The sequence below is a fragment of the Ambystoma mexicanum genome, chromosome 8, assembly GCF_040938575.1.
Source record: "Ambystoma mexicanum isolate Mex_15411 chromosome 8, UKY_AmexF1_1, whole genome shotgun sequence".
In the NCBI taxonomy this organism is placed as follows: Eukaryota; Metazoa; Chordata; class Amphibia; order Caudata; family Ambystomatidae; genus Ambystoma; species Ambystoma mexicanum.
The window spans coordinates 40,246,494-40,268,513 of record NC_090929.1 but is presented as its reverse complement, the minus strand read 5'-3'; the positions used below and the strand labels follow the sequence as shown (position 1 = coordinate 40,268,513).

General features: G+C 47.0%; 1 protein-coding gene across 1 annotated transcript; it reads right to left on the bottom strand.

The window, feature by feature from the left end:
- Positions 1-14,605: 14,605 nt before the first annotated feature.
- LOC138471421 (protein LDOC1-like) lies at positions 14,606-15,115 on the bottom strand. Its single transcript, XM_069609058.1, has one exon. It carries the CDS (start codon positions 15,113-15,115, stop codon positions 14,606-14,608), a length of 510 nt encoding a protein of 169 aa, XP_069465159.1.
- Between the last annotated feature and the right edge of the window lie 6,905 nt (positions 15,116-22,020).

Genomic DNA, 22,020 nt, shown 5'->3' with positions numbered 1-22,020 from the left:
GACTTTCTTGATGTTTCTCCAACATAAGATAGACAAAATGGGGTGCTTAAAAAGCATTCCTCTCTTACAAGCCATATGGGGCTACCATACCATACAGTAAAATAATGGTCACAGTTGTAGGGGGCTTAACTGAAAGTCCTTCTGACCTTAAAAACAATGCTGGTGATCCTGCAAAAACCGAATGGGTAAAAATCTAACTTTAGGCCGCCCCTAAATGGGACAGAAGAGCTTGCAACAAATTCTTCGCTTGCATTAAAGCACAGTCCGGAATGAAAGCTGCTGTAGTGGATGGTCTTTGTAAAACCCCTTCTTAAGGGAATGATTTACTTCATACTCATTTCAAAGATATCTTTCATTCCCATTCGATCTTTGCAGTGAACTCATGGAGGATGCATGAGGTATCCCTCATTGTGATCCATGTCATCATGGATCAATCTTCAGGAGGATTAATCCATCTAACCTAAGAATCGCTCCATCCATAATTGGCTGGTATCGGTAGTGGTACTGCATGAAACTAACCTATTTCCCTCCTCTGTAAGTGACGGGTTTACTGAGTCTGCACACTCAAATCTCCATGTAGTTCCATGAACTCTCTAGTCTTAACCTAGAGTGGTGGAACAGATGGACTGGCGTATGTGTCATAGCCACCTGCAAGTAATGTCCCACTGCAATCATTCCTCATGTAGTATTGCACTCCACCCGTCTAATCCTACAAACCTAATGCTATGATTACATTGAAATCGTCCACGGTGGACAAACCTGTTGGTATCGGGGTGGAACCTGATGAAATATTTTCATTGCATATACCAGTTACTACTAAGATATTTTGAACTCTTAAATGAGACACGAGGAACAAAAGGAGTAGCTTAAAAAAATGTAACTAAACCAATTAGCATATTGTTTTCATATACATGTACTTCTTTCATCAAAAGATTGAAAAACACCCTTGCGTCTTCTCTTGCTGATTTCTGGAACCACTCCTTTGCCACTGGCTCCTTCCGTCAAACACTCCCTTGGGCATCCCCTCCTTACAAATCCTTCCTCTGACCCCTCCTGCCCTGCTATCTCCATTACCCCCTTCCTGGGCAAACTCCTTGAGACGGTTGCCATCTCCCAACTCGCATTCTGTTTGGTTGTCTCCATGACCACCAGTCTGGCTTGAGCTGCCAGAGGCATGGAAGCTGCTTTACTGAACACCTCTGACGACTTGCTCTCTAATCTTGAATGTAACTCTCCTTCTGTTCTTATCCTCCTGGATGCTTCCTCCGCCTTTGACAAATGCAGTCTTGCCACCCAATCGCCTCTGTGACACCCTTGGCATTACAGGTCTGGCTCTTGACTGGTTGACCGCCTTCCTCTCCAACAAACCTTCTCAGGTTCAACTGGGCCCTTTTCTTTCCCCTAGCACACTCCACCTGCAACGTCCCTCAAGGCTCGATCCTCTCGCTGTGGCTTTTCAATAATTATCGTGCCCCTTTTCCCCCTTCTTGGATCTTCTTTCTATCCACACTTCCAATGTTATGCTGATGAGACCCAGCTCTTAAAAGACAAGATAGTCTTTGAAATAATACCGGCAGACAGAGGTGACTTGCAATGGAAAGAGATGGATGCACGTTTTGGGACATGGAACAAATGTCTCACAGCTGCATTGTGTGCTTTTCTGCAGACAGTGGATTTCTTTTGCCAGGATCCCCCGTGAGTATTGACTAAACAAGTGATATATTCGCACAGTAGCCTGACTGTCCGGGAGCTCCTACATTGTCCCGAGTCTTGGTTCTGTGCACCCCCATGATGGGGAAACATTGTACAGTCAGGAAAGTCTCAGTCATAACAGTCGTTGACATTTATTTTAATAAAGAGCCTTTTGGAACACCTCACCATTTCTTACTCTTCTAGTGTCCTATCCAGTAGCACCCCATTACATACACCTACTTATAACCCCCTACCCTGAAGGGCTGCATTAGGGCTGGGGGTTAGACTGTGAAGTGGGCAAAACAAGGGGCCGTGAAATAAGCCAGGAAGGCTGAATGACTGGTGGCCTCAGGACAAGAGATGGGAACAGAAGAGATAATGAGGGGGGAGGTGAAGAGGCCTGATTGTTGTGGGTGTATCAAGGAGACTCTGCAAGACGGAATCACCAATACCAAGGGGTACACACCAGAAATTCCCTGGGTCCAGTGAGACCTGACAAAGCCTATCTGGTCACCCAGTTGAAGTAAGGTTAGCAGTTGGAAAGGACCACCTACAAACTCTGCATCCTGACCAAAAGGACCAAGAAAAGCATCAACTAACCCAAGAAAGAAGTGCAGGGGACACTTGAAACCCCACAGATGGAGGGTGACGGAGCACAAGGGCAATTGGGGGGGGGGGGGGGGACAGACTAAACTCCTTAAGCAGCACGACCTGCTCCCTCTCCCCAAACCTCCCATTTGTTTTTCCAATCCATTTGTGTTTGAAATAAACTTTTTTGTATCATCCAAAAAGATTTGGTTGCATGGCCCAACGACTGCTCAGAAGCAGCCTGAAGGCTGTGTGCTGAGCAGGGAACCTGCATACAGGGTCACTCACTTATCCTTACTATAGGACTTACAGTTCAGGGGCCAAGGTGCCCTTCAGTGCTAAGGTTTGTGTTAACTGGTATTTATTTAGCAGGCTTGCACACTGAAGGATTCCTGCCCTGCTCCCCTGCCCTGCTCCTCAGCCCTGGAGTGACGTCACTATAGCATAAAGCACTATATACACTGTACACTTGCTAGATACACCTGTTGTGTACGCTAATGCGGTATTCACAACATCTTTGCTCACTAAACCAACAGATAGAATAGTCCCCTTCATGGGACTAGTTTTCACCCAACAAGTACCATAAGAGTTCTCCCTTTTAGGCCATTGATAAACCTACAACGTATTATCTCAGACCCTGTTGAGTGTTACAGACCATATGAACTAATGCTCGATCACACAGGAGCGTCCCAAATCCTCACCACAGACTGGTTTGGTGTATGTGTATACTCATTCAAAGCAGAGTAACGAGATCAAGAGTAATTTCTACACATAGAACATCCTACAACCTGACCGTGCCAGTGGATTTGGTCTCTAGGCCACTAACATTTGCATACAGGAATAAATCATCTTTGAGATATGTTCTAGTGCACGCAGAATGTGGGGATGTGGTGAAATCTACATGGTCTCAAGTTGGCAAGTTTCCTTGCTGTGCTTGCCAGCACTGTAATAATGTGATTAAGGGTCCTATGATCAATCACCCATATGCTGGCAAGAAGATCAATTTAATGTCGTACTGTACTTGTGATTCACGCCTGAAGTGCCCATGTGAACTTTTATGTGGGCTTGACAACGCGAAAGGCCAAATGGCGATGGATAGAATGTAGTCTTCGATATGAACACACAGCTTAAGATATCCTCCAGTGGCATTAAACTTTCAAGAAAAGACACTCCGTGGCACAACTTATATTCGTCACTTTGGAACAGGTTATCCGTTCGGAAAGAGGAGGTGGTGTGGTGAAGCTATTACACCAACGAGAGGTCTATTGGATCAATGCACTCTCAGAATTACACCCAAAGGGGATGAATTTAGACTTCGACTTGAATTGTTTAATTTAATGTCACTGATGGGGTTATGCTGTTTTTCTATATTGGCTTATCTGGTTAAATATGCCTGTACATTTTTTATCTTGAAGTTGACTATTGGTGATCTATGTTAATTTTCGTGTCACGGTTTACAATGTTTTTATTTTCTCTTAAGAGTATGTCCAGGCTGGGATCCTTGTACTCTTCATAATTCCCCTTTTCTTTGTAATTTCCTTTGACACCCCTTTTCTATTTCATTTTACTCCCTCTGTGAGAACAATTTGGTGATTTATGTGGATTGTACCATGTGATCGGTGTCGCTTTTGAATTATCCATACCTTCTATTTTGGTGCAGGTTTTTTTTTTATCTACTCGTGTATTTAAAGCTTGTGACACTTTGTACCCCTAGGGGGTACAATGAATGAGGGTGTTGGGAATTTATTTATGCACTGTTGGACACAAACCTTTCAATATGGTGTTCTTTTATTTAACTGGTTGACTATTCCTGTCTCGCGTGCCATATGTGTCGTAGCCGAGCACCCATCCCTACTTGTAGGGCCAGGCGCCTGGCATGATCGCCTGTGAGGCAGGCTTTCTATTGACCTGGCTAGCTGTTATACGTTTCCCCACGCATTGTGGAGTTGCATTCATTATTTTTGGATTCCATATATCTTATCTTGAGTTCTGGTCACAGTACTCAATCGACAAGATGTTTAAACTGGTCCTCTCTTGTTCTGAACTTCAGTCTGGTACAGCACGATATTGATCTGTTACTGTGGGTACTTGGAGGTTTTTCTTTTTTTTAAAATTTTAATTAATATTTACAAACACAATGTTGTCCAAACCAGCAATTACTTTATCTCAGAAATTAAATCTATTTTCTTTATGTGGCAGTGTAATGCTGTACATTTTCAATTTACTATCATGCACATAATGGGAACCAATTTCCTAGAAATACATTGTCTAGACCACACCTTTTTCCTTGTTTCCTTTTCCTTTATCAAAAGTAATATTTAATAACACTGACAGAAAACAATCAATTGATACATAGAAAAAATTCCTCAATCAATAATATATTTACATACAACAAATTCAGACTGACAGAATCAGCATACGAGGTAGCAATTTGAAATATATCAAGTTCACAATAAAATTATAAATACCTCTCTATCTAGACATATCCACCAGACAAATGTATAGACTCGGAGGTCTATGTTAGTCCCACATTGTAAATATAAGAGACCTACAACCCTGATAAGAATGCTTGATAAATTCTCTGTCAAGATTGAATACGTTTCGACGGAAAAAAACCTCGATAGTACTGCCTTACTCAGGACCAAAAAACACACAGGTAACCCCTGGGGAGCAAATATGAAATATATTTACATTTGTATATTTTCCCATGCATATCTTCAGCACATTATATGCACATTTGCCCTTCACCAATAGTATAATAAGAAAGAAAGAGACATGAAAAGTTTATAATCCCGCTACCATTACATATTTGTTGGGCATATTACTCTATGTCCAAAGAGGTATAAGGGAATATTAGACCTTATGCAAGAGTTGGTTAATGGCAACATTTCCGATTTATCAACATTTAGTTTCTAGCCTGAGATGCTAGAAAAATGATCATCAATACAAGCAATAAGCACTAGGATAGAGGTGGAGGGTTCAGATGAATAACGAAAAAGGCCATCCACATAGGCAGAGAATTTGATAGAGACGTCTTTTTATAGTAATTCCCTTGATGCTGCCATCAAAAGTAATGCTTTGAAGGAAGGGTTCTAGGGCTAGGATAAATAGTAATGGGGATAAAGGGCAGCCTTGTCTAGTCCTGTGAGATATGGGAAATGTTTGAGAAAAGGTGTTATTTATAGAAAGTCTGGTAGATGGTGAAGAATGTAGGGCTAAAGATTGAAACCTAAAGGGCCAATAGACTCGCTCAAAAGCTTTCTCGGTATCAAGTGTGAGAAGGATAAGAGGGTCAAATGATGTTTGTGCATGAGAAAGAACATTAAAAAGAAGTCTATTATTAGAAGAAGCATATCGTCCTTTAATAAAGCCAGGTTGATCCACATTAACAAGTTTAGGCATTATGGCTTCTAGTCTGTTAGCAATACGTTTGGCAAGAATCTTAGATTCAGAATTTATAAGCGAAATGGGGAGGTAATTATTTAACAAAAGAAGGGTCTTTGTCGGGTTTAGGGAATAAGTTCAATAGAGCTTCTCCAAAGGTGCCTAGTCTTTGACCAAGATTTTAAAAGTGGTTAAATAACTCAAGGAGTTTAGGAGAAAGAATAGCTGAACTGGAGCAGTAGAAATCAATAGGAAAGCCATCGTGCCCAGGAACTATGCCAGTTTTAAGATCAAGAATAGATTTTTGAATTTCTTGTAGGGATATAGGAGCATCTAAAAAGGAGCGATCAACAGGATTAGCAGTCATTTTCTGGCTTTTAGGTAGAAAGTTGAGTATATTGTCATTAAGAATAGTCTCATAAGAATAGAGTTGAGGGTACAATTCAAATGAAGAATTCTTAATTTGTTGCAGACTTGTACCTTGTTGATTGATAATAGATGTAATAATATTTTTTTCCTTTCTTTTTTTGAGATAAGAAGCTAATGACTTAACAGACCCACCATAAAAAGAGCATGCTTTATTTGTATTGTATCTATCAAGTTCAGTATGTTTTGAAAGGAGGGATTTAAAGGTAGCATTAGTAGGTTGATTAAAATGAGGATTCAATTTGCTTAATTCAGTGAATTAAGTCTTGAGACAGCTTATTGTTTTGCTTCTTTTTAAATGCAACAAATTGTATAATGAATCCGAGTAGGATAGCTTTAAATGCGTCCCAATTATTGTAGACAGAGCTGTCAATTAGATTATTATAGATGAAAACTTTGGTACAGAAATAATCTGCTGAATTAAAGAAGGATCATTAAATAGAAAATAATTGAAACTCCATCGAGAAGAAAAATTAATTTGGGGTTCCCATTCAAGAACAGTGAGAAGTGGTGCATGATCAGATATAATAATGGGGCCAATTTCCGAATGTAGAATTTTAGAAGCAAGTGATGATGTGACAAGGATTTATGTGGAAGGGAGAAAAAAGTGAATTCTTTGAAATCGGGGTGACACAGGTGACAAAAGCGCCAAGTATCAATTAGGGTGAGGTCATCTATGAAATTAATAAATTGTTTGTGATTTAGAATTCATAAATTTAGTATCAGATTTTCAGTCGGGTGTGAAATCGCAAATTTGATTGCAGTCACTGCAAATAATAAGGTTGATCATAGACTTTTTATGGTACCTCTGAGCTCTATCCCACTGTCCCTCTGTCATGGGTTCCCCCACCACCTCCTCCCAGTCATGCCTCAGCTGGAGCAGCTCCTTCCCTGCCTTCGCTCTCAGGAGCTCATAAATCCTGGATATTTCATGCCCACCCTCAGACATCATACATCATTTCCAGGGTGGCATCAGGTTCTTCCATTAGCACCGTCTCTGGCCACCTCTCCCTCACCCGTTTCATGAACCTGGTATAAGTGATGTATTGGCCTCCATGCACCCCTGTCTCATCCTAGCCTCTGAAATTCCAGTGCCTCCCCTTCCTGCCATATGTCTCCGAGGGTGGCTAGGCCCTTCGGTTCCCAGTAACTGCGGACCCCTTTGAACAGCTGGGAGTCGCCCCCGCATAGTACCACCAGAGGGAACTGCTGGGAAAGTGGATCTGGGTCGCCCACTGTTCTCCATGCTCTGCGCCAAACTTCCCAACCCAACTCCAATAGTCTCCCCATCCCCGCCATTTTAGATTTATGTAGCCGCACTGTCTCTCTCAGAAAGTATGGAGCCGAATCACCTTGCAAAAGCCTAGCTTCTGCCGAGTCCTCTGCAGACAGCCACCTAGCCACATACAACAGCTGTCCCGCCAAGTAATACAGTTCAAAATTCGGCAGGTTCCTGCCACCCTTATCACATGTGTTCTGTAGTTTCCACAGGGCCACCCTATTCCTGGAGTTGCCCCATATGAAGCCCCTGCACATGCCGTGAAGTCACTCAAAAAAGCGTCTGGGGATCAAGTACGGGACATTCACAAAAAAATGCAAGAGTCTCGGCAAAACCACTATTTTGAGCAGTGCTGCTCTCCCCATCATGGCTAGGGGTAATCTAGACCAGAACACCATGCTATTAATTCCCTCGATTGCTTTCTCCGTATTGTGTTTGTGTTCTGTCTCTAACCTATGGTAAATGTTTACCCTCAGATATCTGAAGGTCTCGGTCTGCCAGGGTATCTGCAGGATGGGTAACCTTTCCAGTGGGATGCTCTTGTACCTTCCCAAGGGGAACAAACTAGACTTCCCGGGGTTCACCGATATGCCCGAGAGGGTGGCATAGCGATCCATCACCTCCAACACATATTGTAGGTTCTCCTCTGGGTATCGCAAGCAGAGGAGCATATCATCTGCGTACAGTGATATCAAATGTGTGCCTCCTGTCGTGCGAATCCCCACCTCCCCGTACTGTTGCCTCAGGCAGATTGCCAGAGGCTCTAATGCCAGAATATATAACATGGGTGACCAGGGACAACCCTGTCTGGTCCCCCTACTGAGTTGCCATTTATCTGAGATTATGGGTCCTGTTTTGACTCTTACAATCGGGGAGCTATATAACAGCCGGGCCCACCTGATGTATCCTGGTCCCATCCCATATCCTTTCAGGGTTGCCAGCAACCACGGCCACCGCACTGAATCAAAGGCTTTAACCGCGTCCAGTGACACGATAGCCAGCTCACCCGAGTCTCCCTCGGTTTGATCAATGATATGGTGTAGCCTCCTGTGGTTGTCTGTGATATTTCTACCTGGGACATAACCTGTTTGATCCGGGTGTATCAGCTTGCCGATTACTCTCTTTAGTCCTGTTGGCGAGCAATGTCGTGAGTATCTTGCTGTCCTGATTGAGCATGGACAAGGGCCTGTATGACCCACATTCCACGTCCGGCTTGCCTGGTTTTAGGAGCGGGATGATCACCGCCTCACGGAACCCCAGGGTGAAATTGAAGTCCCCTCCCCACACCATTGCGCTAATTTTACTATACAGAGACCAGGGGGCTAATTTTACTATACAGAGACCTAAAATATGCCGCTGTATCATGGTTAGGGGCATACAAATTTATGATGTTCACCTCCATATTCTCCAGGAGTCCCGTCACCACCACCATTCTGCCCTCTTGGTCCATTGTCGAGCTGAGCAGCTGAAACTGCATGTGCGGCGCCACCCAAGTGATCACCCCTCTTGCATATGCCGAGTATGTGGCACCTATGATTTTACCCTTCCATTTTCTCCTGACTACCTCCAACTTCTCCTTGGTGAGGTGGCTCTCCTGTAGCAAGGCTATGTCAATACGCACCCTCTTTAAGTACATCATCACTTACGTTTTAAATAACTGTTGAGGCCCCGCACATTCCAGGTTGCCACTCTGAGATTTCCCGATGCCATCTACTTGATGTACTCCCCACCCACCCTCCCCTCCGATGTCTTCCCCGATGGCCCGATGTCCGACTCTTATCCCTCCCAACCTCAGCAACTCCCCCCCACCCCCTTCCCCAACTCTGCCCCACTGCACACAACCCTTCACCTCCCCCCACCCTACCCAGCCCCAACAAATTCCCAGCTCCATCCCTGGATCTCAGGCCCACCCACGTCTGGTCCTATCTCGTAACCGAGGACTAGGACCCCGCGGGGCGTCACCGATCTAACAGTGACCTAACTAAGTATACTACTAAGGGGTTCAAGGATTGTCCCCCAGGAGCTCCCGCTCACCCGAATAGGCTTGTTGCATTCCACGGATCCCGCCGGCACATATTTGCTGCAACACATTCCCCACACGCCTTTTATTTTAATGCTATATTCTAGTCCCAATGTCTTAGCTATGTCACTAGAGATGACCCAGCTGCGTACTACTTATCTTCTGTGGCTCCCGTCTGGACATCTGGTTCCTGAGGGCGACCCTGCATGTCCAGCCATTCCTTTGCATCCTTCGGCATCTCGGAAAACAGGGTTTTGTTCTTGTAGAACACTTTCAATTTGGCTGGGTAGAGCAACATGTAACGGTGGCCAGCCTCTCTCAACCTCCTTTTCACCGCCCCATAGTTCATTCTGCTGCGGTGTACGTGCAAAGTATAATCCGGGTACGCCGTGATTTTCGCCGACCCCCTTTCGATCGTCCCTTCCCTCTGGGAAAAATTCAAGTATCTTCTCCCGATCTCAGTAATTCAGAATCTTTGCGATCAGCGGCCGCCGGGAGGTTCCTGGGGGCGGCCTCCTCGTCAAGGCCCTGTGTGCCCTTTCAACTGCAAACCCCTGGGTCAGTGCTCCGCCAGCTATCTCCTGCAGTAGCATGGTTTCCACATATTCTGTCAGATGAGGTCCCTCCATTCCTTCCGGCAGGCCAACGTGCCGGGCGCACCCTTCTGCCTCCTCCGCCCTGCTCTAGATTGCCTAGCCGCTGCACAAGGGCATGGATGTCAGCCCTCTGAGAATGTTCAATCTCCACCCTTAACCTTTCTCCCCTTTCCTCCTCCTCACCTGAAGATTGGTCTTGAATGGATGATATTTGTGGTCTTCTAGCACAATAATCCTTCTCCTTCTTTCTCCTTTCTTTTTTTTTCAGAGAAAGTGTCTTTCTCACGAAAGGAAGCCACAGTGTACTGCTGTGAATAGCACTACCTGCGGCCCCTCTTCCGAGAGGGACAAACTGGGGAAAATGCCAGCCGGCACAAAAAACCCCAGAAGTGGAACAGCAGCAGCGGAGGTCCGTCGTAAGGATTCCGGGTGGAAGGTAGGCTCCAAAGGAACCGTGAGGTAGCCGATAATGACGGCCTGTGAGAGTCAACAGTACGGAGAAAGAATCGGAAGGGAGCCGGAGAAAGGAGGCAAACCGAAGAGAGGAAGGGAGCAGGACGAAGAAGGAAAGGATAACAAGAGGACCGGGAAACGGGAAGGCAAGAAGCGGCCCAAGGGGCGGCAGAGGAGAGAGAGGAAAGAAAACTAGCATAACCGAACGAAAGCAGTCGGGGAGCTGACCAAGCGGGTTGCAACGCACTGTGTGCCGGGGGGGCGTGGCTGATAAGCTTCCCGGCTCGCAGTGAAGAAAACACTAGACTGCTACAGCGACGTTCGAAACACGTGGTGGAACGCTGCAATGGCGGCCCCCAAGCCGCACCCTGGACCATAATGTCCACGGGTGGCGGCGCATGACAGTATGCCCCCTTCCAATGTTGCAACCCCCTGGCTTTCCAGGGTGAGTCCTGTGAAACTTCCGCAACAACCTAGGAGCATGAACAAAGGTAGAGGGTTCCCATGAATCTTCCGCCCTCGAGTATCCCTTCCAGTGTATCAAGTATTCCAAGCGACCTCGCCTGTATCTAGACTCACATATTTGAGATACCTCAAACTCCTCTTCCTCCCGGGGCCGTGGATTCAGTGGAGCCGAACGGGTAGAGGATCCCACGGGAGCTTCCCTGAGAAGAGAAGAATGAAAGACAGGATGGACCCTGTGCAAACAGGGAGGCAATTTCAGGCGAAAAGCCACTGGGTTGATTTTAGCCATGATAGGATAGGGTCCAATGAAAGGGAGGGGAAAGTTTGGAAGGACGAGTCCACCGGGGAAGATATTTCGTAGAAAGCCTTACCCAGGTGCCCACCTTCCACTCCGGCACCGTTTGACGGTGATGATCCGCTTGAGACTTATTTGCCACTTGACTGTCCAAAAGACTGGACTGGGCAGTCTTGTGAGCCTCCTGAATCTTGGACAACACACCTTCTACAGCGAGTAGGTTGGATTCAATGGATGGAACAAGGAAAATAGTGCGAGGATGAAACCCATAAGTACAGTAGAATGGAGTGAGCCCAGAAGCGGAATGACGAGTGTTGTTGTAGGAAAACTCCGCCGTTGGTAGAAGAGACACCTAATTGTCCTGTTACTGGTTTATGTAACAGCGTAAGTATTGTTCGAGAGTGCCATTTAATCGCTCAGTCTGCCTGTTGGTCTAGGGGTGAAAACCGGATGATAATGCCCGTTCAATGCCCAACCGATGACATAAGGCTGTCCAAAATTTGGAGACATATTGGCTGCCTCTATCTGACGTAATCTTGTCGGGAAGACCATGCAGACGGAAAATATCCTTGAGAAATACCTCTGCCATTTCTGATGCCATGGGGAATCCGGGAAGAGGGGAGAAATGAGCCATCTTGGACATATAATCCACTGTTAACATGATGCAGGTACAAACACACTTGAAACTGGTAGATCCGCCACAAAATCAGTGGAGATGTGGCTCCACGGACGTAAGGGTATCGCAATCTGTTCAAGTAAACCCAAAGGTTTGGTAGTGCGATTCTTGCTGCTGTTACAGATCCTGCAGGATTGGACATACTGTCTGATTCCGGATCGCATTCCGGGCCAGTAGAAATACCTTTTGACGAGATCTAATGTGCCGGCCTGACCTCTATGTCCAGCCGTCTGGTGATCATGACACCATTGAATAACTTGTCGTTGAAGAGGACCTGGGGGAATAAACAATCGATGGTCCTGAAACAAAAGCTCTTCTCTGTCAATTAAAGCTATCTTCTCCTTGGGGGTAGCCAGAATCGTAGCTTCTTTAACCTGCTGGAGAAAACTGGTCACATGGAGGAAAACCCGATTTCTGGGAAACAGTCTTTCTGCCGGTGGTAAATGGGATGCTTCCAATCCACCCTTCCGAGATAGCGCATCAGCAAGGAGATACTGACTTCCAGGGATGTACGTAATGCGGAAATCATACTGGGAAAAGAAATGGGCCCATCGGGCTTGGCGAGAATTGACGCAGTCCATAGACTGAAGGACTTGTAAGTTCTTGTGGTCTGTTTGAATGGTGAACGGACTGTTACTTCCCTGCAGCAGGTGTCGCCATTCCTCACACGTGAGTTTCATGGCCAAGAGTTCCCTCTCAATGACTGAATAGTTCTGTTGACTGGAAGTGAGGGTGCGTGAGAGAGAGGCTATGGGATGTTCATTTCCGTTATGTTCCTGGAGTAGGACTGCTCCTACTGCGTCAGTCTCTAGAATAAAGGGTTTTGTCTGGTCCGGGTGCTGCAGAATGGGAGCTTGACAAAACAGTTCTTTCAGGTGTTTGAAATTTCTTTCAGCTTGGTCATTCCATGAGAATGGTAACGAGGACTTTTTTAGCAACTGAGTAATGGGTAACACCACTTCAGAAAAAGAGGGAATGAAACGCCTATAGAAGTTGGCTACTCCCAGGAACTTCTGTACTTCCTTGACTGATCTGGGAGAGTGCCAGCTTAGAATGGCGTCCACCTTTCTTTGATCCATAAGAACCCCCTGTGATGAGAGTACATACCCCAGATAGGGCACGGTGCTGACCCCGAACAGACATTTCTCCTTTTTTATCAGAAGCTTATGTGTTTTCAGACGTGTTAAGACTTCGGTGAGATGTTTCTGATGCTGTTCGGAATGTCTAGAAAATACAAGTATATCGTCCAGATAGACTATAACCGAAACAAACATAAGATCTGAGAAGACCCGGTCAATAAATCTCTGAAACACTGCCGGTGCGTTGACCAGTCCAAAAGGCATGACATGGTACTCGAATAGCCCGAATGGAGTACGGAATGCTGTCTTCCATTCGTCCCCTGATTGTGCAAAAGGTGATAAGCACTGCGTAGGTCTAATTTGGAAAAAAATAGTTGCTCCTTGTACCGCCTCTATTATGTCAGAGATAAGGGGCATGGGATAGCGACCCCGTATCGTGACTTTGTTCAAACCACGATAACCAATACATGGTCCGAGTTCAGGAGAATTCCTCTTTGGTATGAAAAACAAGGGAGCACCTGCTGGGGACTTGGAGGGACGGATTAGACCATTCTGCAAGTTGTCGTCCAAATAAGTCTTGAGGGCTCTCTTTTCTGTTTGTGATGGGGAAAACATTCGACCAAAAGGAACTAGGGCATTGGGAAGGAGATCAATGGCGCAGTCCTCTGGCCTGTGAGGAGGTAGTTCCAAAGGGTTCTTTTCTGCAAAGATCTCCTCGAAAGCCGAGAAGTCAATGGGAAGAGAGTGGACACCCACGGTACTGGCTTGAGGAACAGTATGGGCCTTGGCTTCCATAAACCGTAGGTCCTTTAAGCAGGTCTGTCGACAAAACTTCGATTCAAAGGTAATATTGTTGGTGGACCAATTAATCTGCGGATTGTGTTTGCGCAGCCAGTTAATGCCCAAAATGAGTGGAAAATGGGCCGCACAGATGATATCGAACTCCCAACCTCAGGTTTCTGAATGTTGTTGTATGAACATTTGAAGAAACTCAGTAGTCTGCGTAATAAGGCCTGAACTGAGGGGACTACCATCCACCCACTCGACCTTCTGATCCTCCTTGCGGTCCATGCGTCGTAAGCCAATAGAATCGGCCCAGATGGTGTCCACAAAGTTGCCGGCGGCCCCACAATCCAGTAGGGCCAATGCTTCAATCTTGCGATGGTCTATAAACAATTGTACCTTGAGTACCATTAGTCTCGAATATTCCTGTGGATTCACTGGACCCACTGATAATGACACATAGGGACTGGTTACTTCCCCTCGGATTCCCGTCCCTCCTAGGACCGAGGGTTCTCTTTTCCCGCTCGTCGTGAAGGAATCTCGAAGCAATTCTTTATTTGATGTTGGTCTGATCCACAATAGGCGCATAACCCCAAGTCTCTTCTTCGCTTTCTTTCCTCTGGAGTTAAGGACGAACGTGTGGTTCCAATCTGCATAGGTTCTTCTGATCGTGCCGATGCTGCAACTGGAGGAGGAGGAATTTGGGCGGGAAAGGTAGTATTCCTATTCCGTCGCCTTTCTATTCGGCGTTCGTAGAGTCGATGTTCAGTTTGTAAAGCTGAGGTTGTCAATTCTGGAAAGGATGCAGGCCAGGGAAATCGGGCTAACTCATCTTTAAAATCTTCCCGCAATCCTCTTCTGAAGATGACCTATTGGGTCTGCTCCTGCCAACCAGCTTCTGTGGCTAAGCGTTTGAACGTGGTAAGATAGGTGTGCACATCAGTGTGGCCTTGACGTATGTCTAACAGGTCTTCGCCTGCAGAAAACGAAATTTCAGGCCTCTCAAACTCTTGTTTTAGTCGGCCTACAAAAGCCTTGTAGTCTTGCAGTATAGGGTCTGTTCCCAACACAAGTGGAGTGGCCCAGGCCAGGGCATTACCCGACATGTTGGAAATCATGAATCCCACCCGGGTATGACCGGTGAGGAATGTATGAGGTCTAAAGGCAAAATGGATACTACAAGCTTCCAAGAATTCCTTGAGCTTCTTTGAAGCCCCGTCATATTTCCCTGATGGGAGTGCCATGGGAGGCAAGTCCACTGGTTTTGGTTTACGATTAGAAACCAGTTGTTTTAACATGTTATTTTCAGTCCTTAAGGTTTGCACTTCCATGGATAAATTTCGAACCTCTGCTGAGAGGTTTTGAACAGCGGCCACCATCTCTTGCAATTATTCAGGCGTCGCCATCCTGACCACTGGGCGTTGCAAACTGTCAGCCCTCTGAGAATGTTCAATCTCCACCCTTAACCTTTCTCCCTTTTCCTCCTCCTCACCTGAAGATTGGTCTTGAATGGATGATATTTGTGGTCTTCTAGCACAATAATCCTTCTCCTTCTTTCTCCTTTCTTTTTTTTCTGAGAAAGTGTCTTTCTCACGAAAGGAAGCCACAGTGTACTGCTGTGAATAGCACTACCTGCGGACCCTCTTCCGAGAGGGACAAACTGGGGAAAAAGCCAGCCGGCACAAAAAAACCCAGAAGTAGTACAGCAGCAGCAGCAGCAGCGGAGGTCCGTCGTAAGGATTCCGGGTGGAAGGTAGGCTCCAAAGGAACCGTGAGGTAGCCGATAATGACGGCCTGTGAGAGTCAACAGTACGGAGAAAGAACCGGAAGGGAGCCGGAGAAAGGAGGCAAACCGAAGAGAGGAAGGGAGCAGGAGGAAGAAGGAAAGAATAACGAGAGGAACGGGAAGGCAAGAAGCGGCCCAAGGGGCGGCAGAGGAGAGAGAGGAAAAAGGAAAGAAAACAGTCAGGGAGCTGACCAAGCGGGTTGCAACGCAGTGTGTGCCGGGGGGGCATGGCTGATAAGCTTCCCGGCTCGCAGTGAAGGAAACACTAGACTGCTACAGCGACGTTCGAAAAACGTGGTGGAACGCTGCAATGGTGGCCCCCAAGCAGCACCCTGGACCATAACGTCCACGGGAGGTGGCGCATGACAGTGGAGTTCCGATCCGTGGGCGGCACATGCCGAAGTGTTCGGGGCCACTTCCTTTTCCAGGTTTCCAGTGCGCTCTGCAAGCGTCTGCACGTCCTGTCTCAGCAAATTAACTTCCTCCTGGACCGCTCCGATCTTGAGGTCCAGGCCCACTTTCAGTTTGGTCATTGCCAGGCCCAGTTTAGTCCCCCAGGCAACTCAAGTCCGCTATCGCTGCCAGCACTTCCTGAATCGTGCCCGGTGTCTCTGCTGCTGCCGTGGTAGTATCTTTGCTTTTGCCTCCCTCTGCACCAGGGGGCGACTTAGCATAAGCCTCCAGCGTGGGCCGTTTGTTCCTGGGTCTGACGACTTTAGATGACATCATGCTATATTGTCCGGGCGTAAGCCAGCAGCACCACCCTTCGTGCAGAAAGTCCACATGGCACTGACCAAATCACCCACCATGACACATCCGCCAATGTCTGTGCTCACCTTGTTGTCAGGTGCTGCAATTCTCCTTACTGGTCTCCAGGTCGCTTGCTTTCAGGCGTTAAGTATCAGTCGGCCATCTTCTTCCAGCCTGCAGCTCACTCGCCCCTTTGCATTGCCTTCACACATACATGGGCATCTGTTTGAGGGCATTAGCGCACCAAGTAGGTGCAGTTGTCTCCCAGGATCCTGTCAGCAGCAGGAGCCGTTCCGAAACGTGCCCTGCAGCCTGGTTCCCAAGCCACGCTACTCGCCTGGTGTTGTGCTCAATCTGTGCGTCCGCCGTTTATAAGAATACTTTTCGCTCTTGTAGGGGAGGACTGGTCCAAGAAGACCCCCCTCGCCTGCGCTTTCTCCCCAGGTGAGGGCTATGGCTCTTTTGGGCGTCCCCTCATGCCACCCGGGCCCAGGTGGTGGAGGGCTCACCCACTGAAGACATTGCCCGCACGTATTAATTGCCCACATGTATTAAAATTTAGCTAGGCCTAGAAACCATTTTGTCTGGTAAGGATGGTGTGAGCTCAGCGCACTGTAGTGCGGCCCCCACCCTTGGAGGGTTTCAGTCATCCTTGTTGCCGCAGCACCCTGGCAGATCCGCTGCGAGCACGTTCCCACGAACAAGACGGACATGAGCTAGTGTAATACACTAACATTGTAACAGTTCACCTCCCGCAGTGTATCATCGCTCCCAGCATGACCCGGCCAGAAGGCCTAGGCAATGAAAGAACAGTAAAATAGTCATTAGGTGACAGACAATCTTTATATATTAATGTTGAGACTACTCGCAAAGGATGCTTTCTTCCACGAAATCCCTTATATTACAAAAGCCTGTAAAATGTATAATTACAAGAATTCATGCTTCCATGATATAAGCAATGATGAGCCCACACCATTGCAGTCGGGTGCTAGTAACAAAGGAACGCACCAGGAATCTATTTGTTACGTGTATTACTGGGAAACTTACACCCCATGGGCTCGCGCCATAACTGAACTAATGTTGCTAGAGGACACAAGAAAGACGAATGTAACCATACCAAGGACCCATGTGAAGGAGGCACGAGAAGGCGCATGTCATGTGTGCATGTCCAGGCCCCATATGTGCCGTCACTATCACGAATAGTGGCGGGTTACCTTCTATGTTCTCCAACAATCCTAATTCTACCTCACTTGTTGCAAATATATATATATATATGCATATAACTAAACACTGTACTTATTAAAACATAAAGTATGAATAAGGTGCTCAGACTGGGTATAATCGAGACACATCCAGCAAAGCTTAAATGCATGTTTTGTATTGCTTACAATAAGTATTATAGAGTGTTCAAATGTTTGTGATGTTTTTACCTAAATCGGCAACACACGAGGGAGATACCTTTGTGAAATACGTGCAAGGCCATTCCCCCTCCCACCCTGCGAAGGCTGCCAAGGCATGAGAGCAGAGACCGCGCTGCGTTACCTCCCCCAACCCGACTGGAGCCGCTTCAAAGAATCGTAACCCCCTCTGTAGCACCCAAGGCCGCCACCTGCATTATTTACAGCACAGCAGTAAACCTCTGCCTGAACACACGCGCCCCCTCGTAAACCTTGCAACCCACCGGACCATCTCAGACTTATGGCCCTGTGCAATCAGGACACCCAACACTTTGACAACACACAGCGGAACATCCATAACAACTTCTAACAAGGCAGAAAGACATGTACCGCCCGTCCCAGGCCCTGAAGCTTAGCCCCTCGACCTATGGCCCCGGTCAACAGGACACTGGTAGTCCCCTCACAAGGTGCATTCCTCCTGTGTTGCATTAACCTGTTGTATAACCTATTGAAAGATTTACTAAAGAAGATAATATCAAAATGCCTGAATGACTGCGGTGTGCATGGCCCAGGGCTAATAAGTCAGGAAAAGACATTCGTCTCTGCCACTGGCCGCGATGGCCCCACAACACCGCCTGGATGAACTCTGCCACCCTGCCAGGCCCAGCCCAACCCACGAGGCTGACCAGTGACGTCTTCCAGCCGAAGCCAACCACATCGCAGCAGCACCTATAGTTGGTCGTCGCCACCCAATCCCATTGAACTTGTGCCCCCTATAGTGTGTAGGTTCTTATGACGATTTTTGTAAATATATACGCCTGTCTTTGCTATTGTCAGGCAGAGCGCTCTCGGAGTTTGCAGAGTTCTTTGCATGCCCTATTCTGATTGATAAACTCCCATTTACGCTCACCCGCACTCTGTCTTGGCCTTATTCCCATTTTGGGAGAGTCCTTCATTGTCTCTCATTGCGGGGAGGATCGTGCTTGTTGGGGACGCTTGCTTTCAGTGGTGACCCCGATAGCGTGATTTCATCTCTTCCTAACTCATTATAACCGTCCCTTTTGGCACGAGAATCTCCGGTCGAAAAGGGATACGCACGGTGAGCCGGCTCCGGGAGGCTGCCCGCCAACGGCGACCGGTACACTAAGAAGTGCGCACTCAATAGAGAAAGGGTACGGGATCCCGGTTGAAAAATCCCCTTTGAGTACCGCTCGCCGGAGTCGGGGCTGACTGTTGAGCTGACGGCGACACTGCCTGGACGGACCCAGTTTCGGAGACTATCGGTTCAAGACGGGCACGTGAGTACTGAGTGTGAGCGATTGTAAAGGGAGCGGGGAGAGAAGTGTAGGACAGGGAACAAGAAGGGGGTACGAAGATATACTAAAGATCATTCTAAAATTTCCTTTCTTTTTCTTTGCATATGGCCATTAGGATTACGAGGTGAATAAGAGATAAAAGTGACGGGAACCTAGCTCCGAAAGGGGGTGGAAGTCGGCGCCGCATAGTGCTATATTGACTAGTACTGGGAATATATGACGAAGTGAAATACAAGATAAAAGTGTTCAGCAAAAGGGGGCACTGAGAATATATTAGTGATCGCTATTACTTCTTTCTTTTCTTTTTCTTTAGGGGTAGGGGGAGAATAAAAAACGAGATTAGCACGGACTTGGGAGGAAAGTAAGAGAAAAAGGGTCCTACTAGAAGGGGGAGAGCAGGTTAAAAAACATAAATATATGTATATGCGCATCCATTTATCTAAGTAAGACAGACAGGGACAGCCGGCTAGGGAGGAAAGGGAGGGCAGCTCGAATGGTGAATTGAGTGTTACCAAGAGGTGTGTGCACCTCGTATGTGTCGGGGGATGATTTGAGGTTGTGAATGTGCATAACGGTTAAAAATGTATAATAGTTAAATGGTCATGGTAAGTGGGATGTGCATGTTTTGACTTCCGGATTGATATTGTCAAAATAAATGATGGGTTGCCCTTGTATGTGCCCCCCCAAGAGAACAGAGTAGACGCTGTGTATAGTTAGTTTTGTATCGTGCAATCAGGGGAAGGGGGGAGAGCCCAAACGAGCCCAACATTGAATGTGAAGTAGCATAAAAAAATAAATAAATAAATACAAATATATATATTGATACTGCATTTACCTTGTAGTTGCAGACACACAGAAAAACACAAGCACTAGGAGGGCGCGGAGATGGGGGCTGAAACACCCTTATCACATATTTGTAAGAGTCTTCCAGGGTACGCGGAGCGGATTAAAAAATATCATGACCAATGGGTAACTGAGTTGAAAGGAGAGGGGTTACCCCAGATATGGCCAGAGGGAGGGTCATTTGATAAAAGCGTTCTGGATATGGTGGTCACATGCATTTTCTTGAAGTACAAAGGAAAGCAGTTGCAAAATAGGAGGGAAATATTAGATCTTTGGAGGTTATTTGAAGAGATACCACCGCCTAAAGCACCAGCAGTAAATCCTGATCTCCCATCCACTACAGACAATCCACTGATGATACAGAAAGATATCAAAGAGTTGTCAAGTGTAGCGCCACCAGTAGAGGTAATAAGTTTGTACCCGATATTAAAAAAACCTGTACCAGCAGAAGGATACAGTGATCCGACGTATGTGCCTCCCCCGACAACCACTACACCCCACCGGCCCACTGCACCCCCACCATATGAAAGTACAAGGGAGCGAGGCCAGGCGAGTACACAAAGGGTGGACATAGAGAAACTCACAGATGATTTACAGTCAAGACTCTCAATAGCAAAAGATGAGCTTTCGAGGATAAAAGACATGTGCGGACAAACAGCACTTAATGCGACTAGATCAGGGCGCACGTCTAGAGCGCCAGGCGAGAACAGAAAACCTGAAGAGGGGTGGAAGAAAGGTGAGATACTGTTCAGAATTGAAGAAGAACCAACACGAATAATTGAAATAGAGACACGCGAGGGAGATACTGACAATGATGAAAGGCCTATGGGAGATAGAGAGGAATTGCTATGCGACATAAGGGACGAGTTAGAAGAAAGTGACAGGTTGAGCATGGCTATGGGAGGGAGAAGCGAAGGGGGGGGATGGCACATGTTCAGTGAGAACACTGGACGATGAGTGGACGGGACGACTAAGGAACAGAGTGGGGAAAATGGCATCACTGGAAACATCAGCATCCAAATCGGGTTCGGATGCCATAACGAAAGGAAAGCTACAGCTCCCGTTGATACACAGAGGAGGAGGGAGGCCTAACTATATCCCATGGGCACAGATGGATAAAGCCAATTTATTAAAGCTATTGCCCCCATTATCAGGAGGGGCAAGTAAGTGGATATACGCCTTTGAAAAACATACTGCTGGGGTACCCCTAGCCATAGGAGATGTGAAAAGTCTGCTCGTATCGGCGCTGGGCGATCAGGCTGAAAGAGTATGGGTTAAAGCCGGTTTCCCGGGAGTAACGTTAGATTGTGACCGCCATGATGGGGCCTCCTTTAACACAGTGCGGGCCAGGGTGTGGGACGCCTTACGCGAAACATTCCCAGATACACCGGACTTACAGTCAGTGATGCAATGTACAATGAATGACGGGGAGGAGGCTATGGATTACATTTTTCGGGTCCAAGAGATGTGGAGGGCGGAGACGGGTACGCCTTGGCATCAATCGACATCTTTATTTTATTTCATTATAAAAAGAGGGCTCCCAAAGGAAGTGCAGAAAGCGCTCGACAAGATAGCAGGTATAGAAGCAAAGGGATGGCCAGAAATTCAGAACATAATAGTACACCATTGTAAACGAATAAAGGAAAGGGAGAAGGAGGTGGCTCAGAAAAGATTGGCAGACGAAGCGAAGTTAGTACAGACAAAATTGGTGAAGGTCGCAGCAGCAGTAGCTGCGCTCCCACACAGCAGGGAGGGAGAGGATGAGGAGGAGGGGCTGATAGCAATACAAGGAAGGATGGCAGCTAATTGGGCGGGAGCAGGACAGCGACAGTGGAATGAGCAAGAGCAAGGTGGAGGTCCGCAGTGGCAAGAGTGGACCCCTCGAGGGGGACGAGGTGGGTACAGGGGCCGAAGAGAAGGCGGTACGGGGGAACGGGAGGAAATGGATGGCAGGGCCCTAGAGGTGCACAAGGAAGTTGCTGGAACTGCGGGCGATGGGGGCACTATTCTAGAGAGTGCAGAAGCAGACCCAATAACGGGTTCCAAGAGGTAGAACAATATGGCCATCCCCACCCGGGAAGCCCATATGGCCTCCCAATGGGACAACAACAACTAAGAAACCCGGGCCAAGGTAATGCCGGCCAGCAACAGGGACCCCAGTATAGAACACAGAACCACCCACAAAACCACGA

Bases quoted from the DNA above. Each gene is read 5' to 3' on its own strand.
- LOC138471421 (XM_069609058.1), bottom strand. From the start codon at position 15,115: ATGGTGGCCGCTGTTCAAAACCTCTCAGCAGAGGTTCGAAATTTATCC.